General features: G+C 40.1%; 2 protein-coding genes across 2 annotated transcripts; both read left to right on the plus strand.

The window, feature by feature from the left end:
* The first annotated feature begins 573 nt into the window (after positions 1-573).
* On the plus strand, positions 574-15,536 carry bmal2 (basic helix-loop-helix ARNT like 2). The gene is made up of 17 exons (XM_073471531.1): positions 574-848; positions 5,947-6,076; positions 6,180-6,230; positions 6,330-6,371; positions 6,535-6,692; positions 7,465-7,544; positions 8,033-8,125; positions 8,736-8,853; positions 8,972-9,121; positions 10,232-10,475; positions 10,601-10,707; positions 10,923-11,073; positions 11,180-11,250; positions 11,374-11,485; positions 11,592-11,682; positions 12,070-12,166; positions 12,259-15,536. The coding sequence occupies exons 1-17, from the start codon at positions 791-793 to the stop codon at positions 12,414-12,416; spliced, it is 1,911 nt and encodes a 636-aa protein (XP_073327632.1). The 5' UTR covers positions 574-790; the 3' UTR covers positions 12,417-15,536.
* A 76-nt stretch (positions 15,537-15,612) lies between these two features.
* LOC141000731 (guanylyl cyclase inhibitory protein) lies at positions 15,613-19,465 on the plus strand. Its single transcript, XM_073471532.1, has 5 exons — positions 15,613-15,926; positions 16,599-16,731; positions 17,938-18,087; positions 18,180-18,285; positions 18,741-19,465. Exons 1-5 carry the CDS (start codon positions 15,856-15,858, stop codon positions 18,875-18,877), a joined length of 597 nt encoding a protein of 198 aa, XP_073327633.1. The 5' UTR covers positions 15,613-15,855; the 3' UTR covers positions 18,878-19,465.
* Positions 19,466-19,781: the final 316 nt, after the last annotated feature.

Raw genomic sequence — 19,781 nt, forward strand, 5'->3', positions numbered from 1 at the left:
TTTTGGCGTGAACTGAAAGTGTTTTTCAAATTTCCTTGCAAATGAATCCAAAGCATGCAATACTGTGAGTTGTTCCTAAAAATTAAAGATCCTAATAATAATAGATATTCACCCATGTCCATTATTGGAAATGGAAATCGCACAGTAGTGTCTTCATGGGTGAGCTGATAAAAGGAAATGTATGAAGGAGGAATTAAAGACAGATTTTAAAATAATAATAATAATTTTAGGCCTATTTTCCCAGGCCTATGAAATCCAGCACTGTTCAATGTGTGAACTTCATGTGAATATAATTTTTATTATTGATAAATCTTTAATTTCCCTTTATGATAATTTTTGACTATCATGTATTTTATTTGATCAGTGGGATATATTCTGACAGATTCAATTAAATCCATCATTATTTCAATAGTGCCACCTGGTGCGAATACAGGATATATCAGCAAATCAGCCCGCATTCGGATTTTCCGACGGCCGTGAAGGGCTCACAGCAGCGGTAAACAGCAGCGGTGCCTCCGGTGCGCCGGTAGGAGGAGACTCTGTCCTGCCTTCCGCGTTTCCCCAGCTCTCTACCGACTCTCTACCTTCCTTCGACCTGCCCCCCTTTTTCTTCTTCACACAGGGAAAAATAAAGCTGTTGCACAACATTGTGCCGCCGTCTCGGCCTCCTCCCCCCCCCCCACACACACACACAACCTGTCCTATCAATACAGCGACGTCCCAGGGTTGTCGACCGCCTCATCCATGCATTGGAGTCCCGGGCCCCAGCGCACCGGCTCCGGCTCCAGCCATGTCGGCCAGGAATGCAGCGGCTGGCGACGGTGACAGAGCGGCAGGCGAACCGGCAGGTAATAAAAAAAACACTATTAACACGCTTTATAGGAGTTTTAATGTCGGTACCGGGTGACCCGGAGTGCGTGTGGCGCCAGAAACGAGCAGCTCGGCGGTGCGTTTTCGGGCGGTTCGTCACCGGCTGACCGTAAGTTTTTTGCGCTATTTCAAAACTAGGTCAGTAGATCAGTAGAGCAAACTCGCCCTCTACGACATTTATGTAACGCGTTGTTTGTCATGTCGCCGTATCGTGTACAATATGGTTTTATATTCACGCTCGCCACCAGTGACAACGTTATTTACATGTAAACTGTATTTTGTGTAGTTGCTGCTGATGTGAACCTGAAGCGACCGAACCGGGCTAATGTTAGCTTAGCTTATGTTAGCGCGGCCTGTTTACCAGTGCAGCGGGCTCAATCAGCCATTAGAGCTGGTTTTTTACAGCCCGGGACAGTCTCTTACTTTGGGTGTTGTTTCACACTTTGACAGTCCGTGATTTCCGACCGAACTTGGGTGTTGTTTAGGGCCTAACGGGTCGCTCGACCCGGCGGTCCGATGTAAGCTAGGACGAAGCTATAAGTTAGCTGTCAGCTGCCCTTAAAGTCCAACTGGAGTCAATCACAGCGACTTTACTCCATCAAGCAAAGTAACACGAGTTGTTTAAGGAAACAGATAATGTGCTGTACTGAGATAATGCCTTGTGTGCTCATTGTTGTTGCATGGTAGTTACATAAATATATATAGGAGCTACAACATATATACAAATGCAGCAGTGTCTTTCTGGGACTGGCTAACAAAGCTGGGGTTAAACCAGCTGTGCTTCAGTCTGATTATAGATGTTTTCGCATTTTTGTGAAATAACACACCTTCAGCTTGATTTTCTTCAGCTTCAAACTGCTGTAAAAAAAAGTCTTATTTCTCATGAAATGTTTCTTGTCAGAGCTAAAGGCACCATTATGCTGTCAAACTGCAGTTAAAGATATTTACAATGTGGACTACAACCAGTTTTGGGTTGTGGTTTTTCCCCCAGAAAGACACAAAAAAGTATTGGCGTTTGCACTCTTCGCTCTGTATTTCACTTAAACATTATTTTGATTTATGTTGTTGCTGATGTAAAGCACTTTGTAACTTGGGTTTAGAAAATTGCTCTATAAATACAGCTTTACTTTTTTTAAACTTATTTTGTTTTTACTTATTTTTGTTAGTAAAAATCAATTAGATGATTGACAAATCAGTTGTAGTTCTTGAGGATATTTCCATTTTAGTTGGCTTTGAACCTGTTGTTGCTTGTGTGAAAGCTTTTGAAAGCATCTGTGAATTAGAGAAACATTTGTAGGGCAGGTTGAGTGAAATGCCCAGTGAAGATGCCACAATGGACCTTTCACTGGGACTGGATGGAACAATTCATATTTCCTACTTTTATATAAGTAGTTATCAAGTCAGATAATCCTATACCATGTTGAAATGGATATGTCTAATCAAAATATTCAAGTCATCTCTTTAACATCCTGTAGGGACATGAATGAAGGTTTTCACCCCAATCCAGTTATCATTTATCAAAAGACTTGTCTGGTATTAGTATCTAGGTCACATGACTTGGTTGAGGTCATCTATTATCGTTTAGTTGACCTGATCAGAAATAATCACTCACGCTAGTGTTGCAGGAAATGCTGACAAGTTGGTTTTATTATTACTTTAATTTAAACTCGATGATCATTGAGGGCAAGCCCTCATTTACAGTGATGTTGAGTAAAACATACAAAAATATTAAGAAAAACAAAAATAAGACCATAAATTTAAGATACAAGGGGCATAAAAACTAAAAGCAGATTTTCAAAGTTCAGTACAAACTCAAGGGAACTGCTGTGACAGCCAGTCATTAGACTGAGTTTGATAAGGACCCGAAAACCAGCGCAGCAGAGCAGATAAATGCGGCGGCAACTTCCTAATAAGGGCCGTTTGTAGATGAACAAATGAAAATGTCCCGTCACGTCTCACAGACAGGAAAAACCACCCAGTTTTTTTCACGCAAGGTACAATGATGAGGCATGCCTGTAAATCACATCACCATAATGCATTACAGAGAGGAAGACTGCTTTGACAGCTCTTCTACTGCAAACAATGGGAAATCTAGCTCTATTTCTATATTCAACATACTTTTTTTGTTGCAATTTGGAGACAAGATTGACTATATGAAATTTGAAAGATTGTATAACTATGCTAATGACAAAACATGGTCAAACGGTGTTTGTGGTGTTATTCAGTGACTTTTTAAATGTGTTTACCCTGTGAGATATGGTGCTAGATTAGGGGTCAATGTGTAGTATTCAACATTTAATTTCAAACTGGGAAATCTATAGTTAATCACTTTAATATTATTTTATTTAAGAATAATGATATAACGTGTATTATAATTACTATAATTATTATAATTACTATAATTATTAAAACTGTTGTTGTTGCTCTTCACCTGGTAGAACTGGATTGGCAGAATTGAAGGTTGTTGTAGGCCTTTACTGTGATTAAAATCTATTTAAAACCAGACTGTGTGAAGTAAATCACCAGGGAAAGCAAGAATGTCTCACTTCTCTTCATCAAATAAAACCTAAAAATGTGTGTACCATTGTGACTCTGTTTACACCTTAATACAGTAATGTATCCTGGGAGATACAACCCATAGAATTCAAAATAATAAAAAAAATATGTTTTCATTTCATTTATTCTCTGTCGGACATGTTTTTCTCTGCATCACAACACACTAATCGGTATGAAAGGCAGCATGCAGTTAACTGTGTGTTGTAATAGCATAAATGTTTACTGGGACTAAAGTGTTATCAAATAAAGCTATTGTGTTGGCAGCCATCAAAGACTGTGGACTAACTGGGCAGATCCCAGTTATTTGTGTATGATTAACTTTATGAATGAGAAGTAGGATGGTCTTAGGCAGCTCTTGACCTAGTTTGACCACACAGCGAACAGTGGTCACATGAATATAAATACCTTTTAATTGTGGTGGAAGTTTTTCCTATGACGGACCAAAGTTGATCAAATTATAGCTTGACTTTCATTACGATAAACCGATCTGCCTTTTTCTCACGTTGCTATTAACTTGTGACAATGTGAGTAGGACAGGTTTGTGGCTTTCATCAGGTGCAGCAGATGCTCATTCATGGATTGAGTGAATGAGCAAGCTAATGGACACGTGAGCAGTAGAGAGGGACGTCTGTACAGCCTGTTGTCCAGTCAACTAGTTGCCTTCACTGTAACCCTGTAATCCCACAGATCTTGACAGGGGGAGCGGGATTAAAAATCAGGTTGTCGCTGATCTGTTAATGGCTATTTGGGTCACAGGGTCTGTGGAGCGGAGTTAAAAATAGATGCCATGGATATCGGTCTCGTGCAGCGCTCTCGTGTTTCTCTCCCACACATACACTCACATACTTCTGAGGCCATGACTAATCACACAGTCACAGCAGCTCCACATCTTGCCAGAATAGAGGAGAGGCTGCAGAGAGGGAGGCAGTGGAGCTTGTCCGTAGTCTCTGAGCAGCTCCACAACAGCCGCTCGAGGTTTAATCATCTCTGTTAACGCAATAAAGATCCATGTGGGCGAGCAGCAACATTCAGGCATCGTCTGTAGGCAGGTTTCTGCTTGAAGTTTGACCAGCATTGATGGACTGTCTTTAGCTGGGGTGTAATGTGGGGGCTGAAGGGATTATTTGACTCATCGATTAGTCCAGGCTTCTTCAATCGTGAGCCAAGAAGAGCAAAGAGTAAACACGTTTCCATTGCAGCTCAGATGACAGCAGGTGATTTTACTGATTAGCACCAAGCGGTCGTTGGTCCCCATGAACACAAGAAAAGGACTCAGGATGTAAGTCGATTAAAAAGAAAAAGACTGTTCAGATAAGAGTCTCATTGCATATTTTTATATGAATGTTAAATGTATATTGGTTACAGTCAAATAAGAGGATCTGCTTTTCAATGTTTAACATTAGAAAAAAACAGATATAATTTTTTCCTTCCCAATTTAAATATAATACACGAACTTTGCGAACAGAGTAACAATCCAATACCAGTGTGTTTTGAAAAAAAAGACCTGTTGGGCCTGAACAGGCTAGTCATGTTAATTGAAATGCTGCTCTCAAGTTCTTTGAGTGAAGATATAGTGTAAAAATAAGTGATATTGGTGTTAACAGGCAACTGTAACCATGGTAGCAACTGCGTGACAGGGTAACACAAACTCAGGGCTTTAATTAACATCAACTGCGTCAGGCTTAAGCTGGGTTAAAACATAAAAAACAGAACACCTGACGAGTTCGAGTCGGACTCATCAGTCCTGCCTCCACATATTCTATATATAAGTGTCTGTGTCTGTGTCTGTAGGAGAGAGCAGGGAGTTGTCTTCAGTTTTTAACAAATATAGGCAAATGATGACAAAACATATTAGGAATTGCACTGATAGTTCAGACAGGGGAAATCTTCATTATACAGGATACTTAGGACACTAAGACATCAGTGGCAGCAACTTGATGACTGCACAGTAATTAAATGAAAAAATCATTTGAAAGCGTCTCATTTTCCATAACCGCCACGAAGACATTTACGGGCTTAATGAATGAATGACTGAATTATCTTTATTAACATTGCGCTTTTTATGGCTGAACACTGCAAACAAACACTAAAACAAGCAGTGTTATCAAAGCAACAGGCCTGGGTCATGTGAGGACAATGTTATGCTTTAGCCTCACACTGTAATTTAATTTTACAGTTTAAAATACCCTTTTTTAAATTAGTTGCCATTGACATATTATGCAAACTAATATCAGATGCTCAAAATCATACTATTTACAGACTGTGTGGGCTAAAATGCACAAGGAGCCTCATTCTCCTTCACAATAATTTACTATAAAACCCATTAAAATATACCATAATTAAGATCAGTGTATATGTGTATTTGCAACCCACTACCTAGCCACTTGAATCTGAGAAAGTGCAATTTGACAGATGTATTGCATGAGTTGCTGCACTGTAAGGGAGCATAGTGTTGTGCTTGTAAATAAAATCCCCACCCCTTATGACCAGTTACGGCTCATTTTGTCTTGTGTGTTTCAGATGATGTGCTGGTTGAGGAAAACGATTGCAGTTCTATGTCTTTGAGCAGCCTGCTGGCCCCGTCGCCAGCTGGTAGCATGTCCTTGAGCATGGAGATGCCCCGGAAGCGCAAGGGCAGCGTGGACAACCAGTATGTAGTGTGATTACTTCAATTTGACTCACCGGAAATCTCATTCATCCAGTGACCTCGTTTGTTGCTAATTGATACTGATGGTTATGAATGTTCTTCCCAGGGATAGAAAACCTGCTTCCACCCCTGATGCAGACATGGAAGACGACCAAGGGTACTGTGTGCTAGTTCAGGACTTTGAGAGCTGACCTGTTTTATTTTGTTCGATTGTGCGTGTGTATGAATACATTTCTAAAGTTTTTCTGCCCTACAGGTCAGATGGAGACGACCAACATGCTAAAATGAAATGCTTCAGGTAGCTTATATTTGTCACTACTGCATTTATTTCTGTGTTCTTGTTATACTACCATCAACCTTGAAATATCCATTGTTTATGCCCTCTAAAATTTGGATATGCTGCATTTCACAGATGCAAATGGTCTGAAATTTGAATTATTTGTTATTTAATGTCTCTGCAGGGAACCGCACAGCCAAATTGAGAAGAGGAGACGGGACAAAATGAACAATCTCATTGACAAACTATCAGCCATGATCCCTACTTGTAACCCCATGTCCCGGAAGCTGGACAAACTCACTGTGCTCAGAATGGCTGTGCAGCACCTCAAATCTCTCAAAGGTACCATGTGAATCGATGATCTGGTCACTTGACTGCGCGTGTTTCTTGTCTGACTTGTCTTTAGCAATTTTACCATGCTCCTAGATCTTAACAGTCAACTAAGTAAGCACATTATTATTACCGATAGAGCCAAGAGCCTAAAACGCTGAAGATTTAAAGATCCAGGTTGTGATAAATTGGAATTACTCATGAAACCTAAGCTGTGTCTCAATCCAGGGCTGCATCCTTTGCAGGATGTGGTCTACAAAGCCGTGCCTTCCTAGGCCGCGTGGGCCAAACCAAGTGGCATTGTTAATGAGACCGTCTGGTCTACAGGGAATTTCCTATATACGTCACCAGCTCCCTCAGATCTTACCCTTGAGTCATAATGAGACGCTTCTGTCACCTAGCAACCATGACAGTATTGGGGTCCCTTATTTTTTTGTGCGTGATTTGAAACTCCATACTTAAATTCAGAAGTTTATTCAGCTGCGGTTTCGTTCCGTGTGTCCAGCGTAGTCACCAGTGCGCAATAAAACTTGGGAGACGATGGGCGGCGAAGGATGCAACAGTTGGATCATTTACCGCACGGGAAAGGAAGGCCACATTCCTCAGGTGCATTTGAAGGAGCCCTCAAATTGGGACGGCCTTGGCGCACCACTGTGAAGCATTTGGTCTTCAAATGCAGCCTTGAGGGATGCAGGCCCTGATTTGAGACACGGCTCTAATGTCTAGATGTAATGTGTTAATCTCATATTGGACTGGCGTCATAACATTCTTGTCTATTCTTCAGGTTCAGGAAGTTCTTTTTCTGAAACCAACTACAAACCATCATTCCTTCCAGACGAGGAGCTCAAACACCTCGTCCTCAAGGTAAACTGGTTATTTATTTGAGAAACTAAATGCAGTGGAATACCTGTTTTTAAGATAATTGTTTCTGTCACCTGTTGAGTGATTTAATGATACAATGTTAAGTGCTAAACTCATCAGTCACTTGAGGATGTCTTAAACATTTCTTTCAAAAGCCACAGATAAGATTTAAATTTAAAGGGTGACTCCACCAATTTGATACATTAAAGTGTATTTACAGGTCATTCATAAAAAAACATTTTTTTTCTGAAGAGAGAAACAACTGTTACATGCATTGAATTTCAATCATTGTGTAGACTGTTCTCCTTGTAGTTAATTTCACCAAATGTTCATGATATTTAAAATACTTCTATTTAGTTCAAAAACTATATTAAACAAAATGAAATATATAAGCAAAATGAAACATATCACTCAGTGGTCTCTTACTTTTGTCTTGACCATGTCATCACATTGGATCCCCCTATTCTCCCCCATGTTTCTTTGTCGTGCAGGCTGCGGATGGGTTCCTGTTTGTAGTGGGCTGTGATCGTGGGAAAATAGTTTTTGTCTCAGAGTCCGTCACGAAGATATTAAATTATAGTCGGGTAACACTTTTTACATTTGTTACTGTAACTGTAGCATTTTTATTCATGTGAAACCCCGGGCACACCAGATGGGTTGCGTTGTCATGGCGCCAGTGGTAACGGACTAGAACCCACAAGTGCGTGTGTGGGCCTGTAGTGACACATTTGGCATCATGCGAACAGTACACTTTAGAAATACAAAATTGATGGTGATATTTGCATTATGATACTAAAAATGCACATCAATATGTCTTTACTTTATGTTAATTCATGTTAAAATGAAATGTGCAAACACTGATGTTGGTGCGAATGAGCACGGTGTAATGTGATATATTTTTCTACCACATTACATGTGATGTTTTTGATTACTGGCATAAAAGGACGTTCATAAGCTGTCCTTTCAAAATGAAATGAGCTGTTGCTTCACACCTAAAGCTAAATCTCCTCAATTTCTGCTCCGCGCAGTATCTGGTGTGCTCCGGAGTCAACACTCCACAATCAATGTACTTTGTTCAATTTGTTGTTTGTCAGCCGGAATTGCCTTAAATGCAGAATGTTTTTTACATATATTTTTTATCAGCATGAGAGCCATGTTTAGGTCGGTTTGATAAGCTGTTTGTTGTTCCTACAGGCGGAGCTGATTGGACAGAGCCTGTTTGATTACATACACCAAAAGGACATGGGAAAAGTGAAGGAGCAGCTGTCAGCTTCTGAATTATACCCTCGTGAACGGCTAATAGATGCTAAAAGTAAAGCAATTGTTTTTGTGTGTGATTTTGTGTGTGTGTGTGTGTGTGTGTGTGTGTGTGTGTGAGAGAGAGAGAGAAAGAGAGAGAGAGAGCACATTTAACACTGTCATGTCTCCAGCCGGTCTGCAGGTCCAGGCTGACCTGCCAGTTGGTGCATCACGGCTGTGTTCGGGTGCACGACGCTCATTCTTCTGCCGCATGAAGTACAATAAAATTTCTGTCAAAGTGGAGGAGAAGGAATTCCAAGCTGGCACTTCCAAAAAGAAAGGTAGGGACATCATCAAGTGGATTATTTTGTTTTGTATTATTCGGCATTAATATGATATTTTATCAGTAATGCTTCCATTCACAAGAAGTACTGGTGTAAAGTTGAGGTCTTCAAGCTTTGTTGGGCCTGAATTGGTGAATGACACTTCATCAATAGCAACGAGAGGATTGCTCCGTTTCACTTTAATTAATTAAATGCCAACCACAATGAAGGCACATAACGAATACGCCCTAACTCATAAACAGCGTTTCATATCTCTTGATAATAGAGAGAGTGCTACAAGAGACAAGCAACCAGTCAATCATTTAACTGCTGTGTTGTTTGTTGCACCACAACCACAACAACAGGAACAGCACGCAGTGAGGACAGACAGTCAGGAAATTGTTAGAGAGTAAGAGAAGGACAATATCGTGAAAGCCACTTCACTTTGGCTGCAATGTTTTCGCCACTGCTTACTATCAGCTATTGGTGAGCAACATTAGCATTAAGTAGTTTCATACTCATTTACAGACAGTTTCCTGGGCTGCATTGGTAGCAATAATAAATTAAGGCAATGAGGAACAAATTTGCAAATTCTACACTCTTGATTTCAATAATAAAAATGACTTTTAAATCACAAATCAACTGTGCTACTGTGTGAAGTGAATTGCACAGTTTGATCAAAACTCTCACTCAGTCTCAGAGTCCTAACTCAGTCAAACATTAAACCGATATGCAATGTTTGTCGTGAATAAACAACAATAAAACTGCCATCACGTTTTAAAGTTCGTCAGTATCAAATGTAATCCAGTGATAGTTGTTGGTACATCTGTGGGTACATTGCCAAAAGGACCTGCTAATAGCAAATTAAAGTAATAAAAGTAAATGTGCATCAGGTTGTAACCCATAGCGTACCTCCCTGAATCGAAGGAGACGTTATACTTCCCATTTTCGGGCTCTTAAAGCATTATGTGAAATGTAATTCCCAAATCTATAGCATGATTATCCCCCAAATAAAAGTAAGATAAAGAAATTCAAGTTAATATTGTTTGTACAACATTAAAAAGATATTTCTGACATTTTACTAGTCCTTTGTATGCATGTTTTGATCTGTGTCCACCTGTGCCACAGAGTCGCAGAAGTACTGCACAGTCCACTGTACAGGCTACATGCGCAGCTGGCCCACCAGTCAGCTGGGAGCAGATGGGGAGGGCGAGGCAGATAAGCAGGACAGCTCCCACTTCAGCTGCCTGGTGGCAGTGGGACGTGTCCACTCCCACTCATCCCCCCAGGTCAACGGAGAAATCCGAGTTAAACCCACTGAGTTCGTCACACGCTACGCCATGGATGGCAAATTCACCTTTGTTGATCAAAGGTAAAACTGAATTTCAACCAGAGGGTGGTAGACGAATGCAGTAGTGTCTTTCTTCTTGTAGGAACAAGAAGAAAGACACATATTTGACTGGAGTCTGACTTTAACCTGTTCTCTTTCTTCTGCAGAGCTACAACCATTCTCGGTTATCTTCCCCAAGAATTGCTTGGGACATCATGTTATGAGTACTTCCATCAAGACGACTTACCGCAGTTGGCTGACAGACATCGAAAAGGTAAATTCCATTTTTTAGCAACTTCATACCACGTCTTGGATCCTTTATTAGCATCTTTGAAGGTGATACCTACATTCTTTAATCACGTAGGCCCGTTCAGATCACATTTTATTTTACAACACAGCTGCAGTGTTGAAAGTGAATCATTTATTGAATTTGTTCGGTTCTATGTGTCTGGTCCTGTGACTCGTCCTCTCACTATTTTTCTCCCACAGTGCTGCGGAGTAAAGAGAAAATAGAGACAAACTGCTACAAGTTCAAAACGAAACACGGCTCTTTTGTCACTCTGCGAAGTCAGTGGTTTAGTTTTGTCAATCCATGGACCAAAGAAGTAGAATACATAGTGTCAACTAACACAGTTATATCGTGAGTACATGCTTCAGTCTCTTTGTGCATTACCTAAAAGTCTTAATACCTGAGATAGATATGCAGTATCAACAGCTCAACCTGTTTTCTCTTATTCCGTGACAAGGCATGATAACAGTCGAACCAGTCGGTCAGGAAACAAGTCTGAACGTTCCAGCAACTCCAAGACATCTGAAGGTTGGTTCAAATGAAAAGTCTGATTAAATTACCAGATCTGATGCAGATTGTGGTGTCGTAACACTCTGTAAAGTACACTTTGTCTGTTCCTTTTACTCCTCTAACATTTATTTCTGTCACAAGATGGCAAGAAGTCCTTCACGGTTATACCAGGCATCTCCACCACACCTGGGTCTATGATTTATGCTGGAAGCATAGGGACCCAGATTGCCAATGAGCTGCTGGATTTCAACAGGTGTGGCGTCATAACAGAGCATGTCCTCCAAGCTTTTTGCTCATCAGTTGTTATTCATGTTATTGTTGTGCAGTTTTAAGTTGATCTGTGTCTGTGATGCTTTCAGGATGAACTCTTCACCTTCTAGTGGCAGCGTCAGCCCGTTCAGTCTACCAACGGACAAAAGTCAACAAACTCACAATCAAATCAGCAACAGTGTAAGGTTTAACACATGCATGTCTTTGATCATAGGTAAATATGTCCCAGTCATTATATGTAGCCTGCTTAACCTACAGTTCAAATATAGAAAAATAGGTTTCAACCTGGCATTTTAACTATTCAAGCTCTTTCTGGTTTCTCATGTTTTGCTGCCTCCTTTGTTAAAACATCTCTCAGCTATGGCAAAAAAAATGTTCTTGGAGTTAGAACAACCATAATGTGAAGCAATCACAACTCTATTGAGAAATGATGGTGAATTTCTTCCAAAAGTTTAAAGGCGTAATCAAAGCTTTTCCAGATTTGCTTCTTTTCTCATTTTCCCTCATTATTAAACTCCTACCATGTTGCTGCAAGGGCTGTAATTTCCTTTCCTTTTTCGGTCTCAGGTGCCAAACGGAGAGGCAACAGACGTGGAGATGCCAGGAAAGTCCAGCTCAGAGGATGAGCCACAGGGAGCTGCGTTTTCAGGAGAATCACTCATGGGTACTCTTTCTTTTGATAAACTTGTTTACAGGAACATGTTTAGTTTTTTCCTGTAATAACTCAATTACCTTGTATTTTTTTTGACACCTCAGGGGAGAATTCCCAGCTGGATTTGGACAGCGTGGTTGGACCTGGCCTTAGTAGTCTTAGCAATGATGAAGCAGCCATGGCAGTGATCATGAGCCTCCTGGAGACGGACACAAACCTGGATGAAGCTGTGGACTTTGAAGAGATGCACTGGTCTTTATAGAATCTGCTCTTGCAGTGTGACGTTGTAGCACACTGAAAAACACTTGGACCATCAGTTGTTGTTTTGTTTTTTTGATGACGAGAACTGCTCGAATGCTTATTCAAAGACACAGCATTCCTCTTTTTTTCTAAAGGTTTTTTTTTTTTATTTATTAGTAACCTTTTTCCACATAAGCTGTGTAGTGTTCGTGTGGCTGCTCTAACAGGGAGCGGGATTGACACCTGCTTCCCCTTTTCAAAAGGAGGATGTGCCTCTAAAGCCTTACAGCGGTCTGCCTGCCCTGAAACGCTGTTCCTCACTGCTTTCCTCACATCTACGGTCATCCTCTGTTTAACTGAAGAGGCCTCACGAGGTTCAAGAACCCATGAACAAAAAAATGACAGTGACGTGATGGGATTCCTGCTTATATTTCTCCCCTGTACCTACATTGGGAGTCACGATGCAAAAAAAAAACAAACAAAAAAACAAACAATTTGCACTGAATCATTTTCATGTTTTTTAAACGGTTGTACTTTGATTAGGTACTGTATGTTTAATTAAAATGCGAGGAAGACACCTTGACAACCTGGCCCATCTCTGTGACCCCTCAGGATCCAAGCCGTAGGTAGCCAGTGTACCACGGCAGACCACACTTCCATAACCTCTAACTTTGAGAGTCACTTAATGATGTGCAACTCAGAGAATTCTCTCTTAACTTGTCAGTATCTGAACATTTTCCATGGAAACGGTCCAGAAACCTCCTCTCTTGTCCACTGACTTGAACATACTGTATATGTGTGGATTTGGTATGATTGCAAACACCATGTCTTCAGGCCAAATCTGTCTTAAAGGGATAGCTTGTATAGGAAGAATACTTTCTTATTTTTTTTTTAATGCACACATGTATAGACATTCAGCCCCTGATGTGGCTGCCCTGGATTTAATTTGCCCTAGATCTAAACATTTAACATTTCCTGACAGAAATGATCCATCTTCTCAAAATGTGTGGCAGAGCAGCCAGTTCTGGTGGATTTATGGTGCACTATAGTTCTACTTCATGCACAGTGAAATGGTACTTTAGAGGTGCTGACATGGAGGTTTGGGAGCAGTCTATTTCACATTTGTGACATTTTATCAATGCATGTTTGAGGTCGATCTCTTGAGTCTGGTGGTAGAAGTGATAACTCAGGGAGTGACGGAAACAGAGCCGCCCTATTTTGACATACAAAGACGCAGTTCTCAGTAACTGTAGCAGTATTTTGTCCTCCTACCTTCCTACTTTGTGTTAATTCATGTCTCGTGATGAGTCTGTGTAAGTTCATCTCTGTCTCAGCATTATAGGTAAGCCATAGCTTCAGCTGTGCTGTTTTTTTCCATAGTCTGTCAGAGGCACTCGTTTCTATGAATACATTTATTAAGGGATAATCCTATGAAGAGCTATCATTCCACAACTTCTAACTTTTAAGATATGTTCCTTTCTCTCCCTATATATATCTCAAGTCCATATCATGCATGACATAAAAAAAGGTATGAGCCATAACTCTGACGTATAAAATGACATTTGGTGAGAACTTGATTGTGTTGGATGGATCCCGTTGCGATTTACCTCATGTGGAATTGTGTTTTTCCGTTGCATAAGTGCATATCTAGGCTTTTCCTAATACAACATTGATAGCCATTATGTGATGACGTCTATGTGATCCACTCCTGGGATTTATGTGGCAGCCTGAGGCATTATGGGTCATGTAAAATGATTGGCAATCATATAATACCCATATAATGTTTTTACACTTTGGTTACGTTTAGGAAAAATATTGTATTGGCTCACTTTACTTCACTTTCCCAGTTCTTAATGAAAACTTAAAACATTTCTCAAAACTATAGTGAATGCAAATTTTACAAACTATAGGTAGGAAAATGAGAACACACTGAAATCCAGCTATATTAGTTGGCACATTGATTTTGGGTTGTTCATTGTTACTTTTATCGAATCCCATTTCTTTTACCTGATTAATCTTGAGTGTACATTGCTGGAGTGCAGTCAATACGTGTGCTAAGTTTTTGTGCGTGGGCTGTGTCTGTGCATCTTACCCTCAGTCAAAACATCAGTTGTTGTATTGCTGCCCAAGTATACTTTATATAGAGCTGTGTAGCTTTTACGTCCTGCCATCGTTCACGATATATACAGTAGTCATCTCAAGAGGACTGTTCAGAGTTTTTAAAGGATAGAAAAAGGTTGTTGTGAATCATGAAGAGTACTGTTTTTTTCTCCCAAATGCTTGAATTGAAGAGGAGCCAGTGGATGGAGCGGCTGAACTCCCGAGGACCCTCCTGCCTGTGTCCGAAGTGCCTTTTGGACATGTCTGCTCGGACACACAATAAACCCTGTGTTGCTTACAGAGACCGCCTCCCCACCTGGCACCTCAGCAGACTGAAAGGAGGGCTACAATGTATCATTGGATTAACTTGATGCAACATGGCATGCTGTGCACATCATGAATGAAGTGGAAGAACAGTTGTTCACTACCTGACCAAACAACCGGAGCTATGGAGGCGTGCCATAGACGCAGGCTGGTCTTTTTTTAAAGTCCATTTTGTGTTTTATTTTGTTTCCGTTCTTCTTGTCCAATCATTGCACTGTTGTAGCTGTAATTTCCCCCAGAAAGCTAAAATATTGTTCTCGCATTTGTCTCAGTTTATTTGAAAACAGTAGATTTTGTAAGATAGGGAATGTTATGTTTGATTTCATGCCCTGCTGTGTGTTTCGTTGCATGCTGTGTTTGTATCGATTTTTGTTAGTTTTTTTTAATTATTATTATTTGTTGCATCATTAGACCTGGGGAAATTAAGACAGACTGGTGTTTGTGTTGTGCGTACACTGACACAGCCAACTGTCACTGCACAGGAGGAGGGACTTTGACCTTTGGGCTTACATTGGACTGTTGGGACCTTGTTACTGCCTCCATTGTACCACTTCCTGCCAATTTATAGCTTCATTGTTTGATGATGATGTTTGATTTTTGGGCCCCAGCAGAAGCACTTACTGTATGTGTCTAATGCATTATTGCTGCTGCTATCAGCATGTCTGGGCTGTCTCCCCAGGTTGTCATGTTAATAAATATTAGTTTACTAAACCCTCAACAGGAACTTTGGGCATGTTATTAAACTATCTGTCAAACAGAAGGACTGTGAGAACAGTTTCCCTTCTGCATTGTTCTGTTCTCTGTGAGGTAGATTGAGAAGCAGTCGCCTGCTTTCTGAGTAATTACATTTGCCGTCTACTGAACCCACTTGCGCCCTTCCTTTTTGCCCCCCTCCCTCTGAGGAGATTAGCGCTGAGTAATTTGTCAAATGTGATAAGGTAGTGGTCGGTGCAATTAAGAAAGCGTGGCATAAGCTGGGATTTGTTGTGTATATTAAGTCTGTGGTGAACACAGAGCTGTTACTGCTCCTTTACAGAATGGGCCAAGCTGCTACCTTACCTTGTAGAAGAGGGGAGTCTTATGTTACAGAGCTGTACGAGTGGTTCAGGTAAGATTTTCCTTTGGCCCTGACATTATTATTGGTATGATAATAATACCATGCTCTATGTGTATTCAGGTAGAAGATGTCTGTTTAAATGAAAGGGGAAAGGGAGTGGAAACATTTTAAGCTCCCATTTGAGCTGCGAGGAGCGACTTGTATGCAGATTTTGGGTGAAGCAACTCTTGGGAAGAGTACCTGTGGGTGTGTTTTGTTGTGTAGAGTAGTTATTTTCCAGATAAATTTACAAAGCATTTCCTTGGCCTTTTGTTTCTTATATTTCTTCTCATTTTATCTCTGTACTCCTTTTATTTTTCCTGTATGAGCAGTTGTATAACTTGAGGAATAGTGTCTCTACAGCCCGGCTTTATCTTCATGACTACACACTGCAGATAAGCTTCACTTTGCCATGTTGTGGTGAAGTGGTTCAAAATCATTCAGCCTAATTATCTTAGCACTCATGTCCCAGGGTGTACACAAGCTTCTGAAACACGTGTAATCTCCACAGGTTGGGGATGGCTTGACCTTAATTCTCTTAATTCTTAATAATAAAAAAAAAAGGACACGTGTCTTCTGCTACAAATCTGACCCTTCTTCCAAACTGTACCTATATCTTCTTGTGTATTACAACAACTTTTCTCTTTATTAAAAAAAAATGTATTCTTTGTTGTTTTGTCATAGAAAGTTTATTAATGAATGTCCAAGTGGTCTGATCACTCTACATGAGTTTCAAAGGCATTTCTGCAATGGGACGGTGGGCAGTGAGTCGGCTGAGTATGCAGAACAGATATTCCGCACATTGGACAGTAATAGGGTAAGAAAATTACTCAATGACGCCATATTTTATCTCTGATGAGTCTGGAGGGAATCCTACAGCACGAACAAGGCAATGATAAATGTTTTATCATAATGATGCATCATAAAGTTAAAGGTCCCATGTTATGCTCCTTATCAGGTTTATACTTTTATTATGAGCGTCTTCTGGAAAATGTTTGTATGCTGTATTGTAAAAAACAAAAAACTTGTTGCTTTTGTCCTTCGTTTTAGTGCCTGTATCTTTAAGTTCCCCCCTCCTGAAAAGCTCAGTCTGCTCTGATTGGTCAGCTCCCACAGGCCTGAACGTAGAAGGAGTATAAGTAACAAAAATGTTATTATAAAAATGGAGGGGTAATAAAAAAAATTAATTTATCATATAAGGAAAGTTATCTCAAGGGTGGAAGTAACAAGACATATTATTTATTTATTTATTTTAAGTTTTGATCCGATAATCAACTGGGCTGTGTTACTGTCTTTCATTCATCATTCTCAACACCCAACAGACATTTATCGCACATTTTTGGTAAATGACAAAAGCCAGTTGATGTGAAAGTGAAGCACATCATGGTCGGTTTTTGTAGGATGAAGATGAATTCTCTCACTTCCTTCTCTTGAGTTGTTGCCTCCATTGATTGACATTTTGGCCGGAGGGGACAAAAATTGCTCGCTGTAAACCGATAAATACCAGTTCGGTTTATTATATTTTGTAACGCCCACCCTTGAGGCCACTTTCTTTAAATGATAAATGGCTTTATTGTGTTGTCAGTGATGAATATAAGACAGGGAAAATATTAAAGCATGGCTCTGTTTTCATCTTATCACAACTTTTTTAATCAAAATGGCTTCAAATTAATCAAATCACTTGATCATTTATCACTAAATTTTTAAATTGACATGCATTTTCAACACTTTCATTTATATAAATTACTTTCCGTTACTTCCACCCTACATATGCATATCTTTTTGCAAACACAGTCATGCTGGGGGCATGGCTGAGGGTGCTGACGTGTTATTTGTGACATCACAACCTTCTCCTTGGATTAATTGACTTGATATTTTCAAAGTATTTGTATAACACCCAGACCTGCTTTATGATAATTTAAAAAAAACCAGAAAACCTCACTTTTTAAATGTCAGACCTTTAAAACAACCAGAAAAAGGGAATAACAAACCAACAGATGCTAATGAGGCTGCTTTTCTCCAGGACGGGGTGGTTGATTTCAGGGAGTACGTCATGGCCATCAGCATGCTTATTGATGGTTCAGCTGTGGAGAAGCTGCAGTGGTCATTTAGGCTGTATGACAAAGACAGCGACGGAGCCATTACAAGGGAGGAAATGCTGGAGATCATGCAGGTGTGTGTGTGCTTTCCAACATTTCCAACTGCAACTACAGAGATGACAGATGCTGCATCTTTCAGTCCAACTGTGTTTCCTTTTGTCCACAGGCCGTTTATAAGATGAGTGTAGCGGCTGCTTTGACCAAAGCCAACTCACTCACTGCTGAAGAATGTACCAACAGGATATTTGTGCGATTAGATAAAGACAATAACGGTGAGGAAATGATTTTCCCTTTTCTGCCTGAAGTCATGGTATAGTGTTATTTCCGCCTGGAACCAAATCACACTCACCCTCGTAGTGATGGGACACCTAGTGTGCGTTTTCACCCTTCAAAAACCAACCACATACAGTTAACAGCTATAAACATAACAATATGTTTTTCAAGACTGTTCTATGTCGAACCACATGGAAAACAGAGCTGCAAAACATTTGGCAGAGTTCAGAAATTTGATCCATTTTAGGTTGTTAATATACATTTGCCTCCATGTAATGCTTACATTTTAGAAAACAAGAAAGACATCAAACATTCTCCTGTCATAGATTATATACTTTATTTTTTTTTTTTATTGGCTGTGTTTAGATAACACTAACAACCATAAAGCTCTTTGTCTACCTTGCAGCGCTCTTTGTCTGTAATCACTGTCTGCCCTTGTTATGTCTGACTGTAGCCATCATCAGTCTGGAGGAGTTCATAGAGGGAGCGCTGGATGATGATTGGATCAGAGAGATGCTGGAATGTGACCCCAGCACTGTGAACGTGCAGAGGCCCCTGAGGAGGGACACCGTTTTGGGGACCCACGGTTGACCTGAAGTGGAGTATTCTATTCACTGGGAGCAGGGAAATAAACTGGTTGATGTTCAGACTTGGAGATTTCCAGGAATCGTTGCAGCAACACAGTTTCTATTCACTGTGATAAATTATATCACAGCCTGTTGAGTAACTTCAAAGTAGATGCTGAAGAGCAAAAGGAAATTTAGATACGGTTTTCTGCCTTGTTTTATTTTGCATTATCATCTTTCTGCCATTTGGATCAGTGCTGCTTAGTAATGTTCTATTGTTGGTGTTTTCTTTGCCGCATCATTTGATGTTGTTTTTTTGATTGTTCCTGTTGATCTGCTTTTGATTGCATCTCCCTATACAATACATCAACAATGAAATTGTACTTTAACCTGCTCTTATCGTAGCATTACAAATCCATTCAGCAATTGTGGCCAGATTAACTTGCATCAGGCTACTGACCCAAAACATGACATTTGCAGTGATATCCCCTGAGTGACCCTGTAACATCTGTCCTGCATACTCTGGGATTCATTGCATGTCTGCTGTCCAGTTCTGGGCCTCAGCAGTGGATGCTTAACCCATACAAGTCGATAATAACTAGCCCCACCTTGATATGCATCACTGGGCTAACATAGTCCAATAATATAATCTGTAAAATAATTTGAATATGACCATTCTGCATATTGCTGTTAATGTGTATGTGTTTTTAACTAAATGAAAATTTGAATTAAACGTACTCTATGTAATTTTGGGGAAGACATTTTAACAGAAGAGACAGATCTTCATTGATCTTAATTTTTTTTTTAAACAAACTACATAAACAAACTTTCTTCTTTTTCATGACTGTATAAACCAAATAAACAAACTGACATTAAAGGACATTACAATTTAATACTGTTTTACTTTGTTTATATGTGGCGGACCCTGC

The sequence above is a fragment of the Pagrus major genome, chromosome 8 (assembly GCF_040436345.1).
Source record: "Pagrus major chromosome 8, Pma_NU_1.0".
Lineage (NCBI taxonomy): Eukaryota > Metazoa > Chordata > Actinopteri > Spariformes > Sparidae > Pagrus > Pagrus major.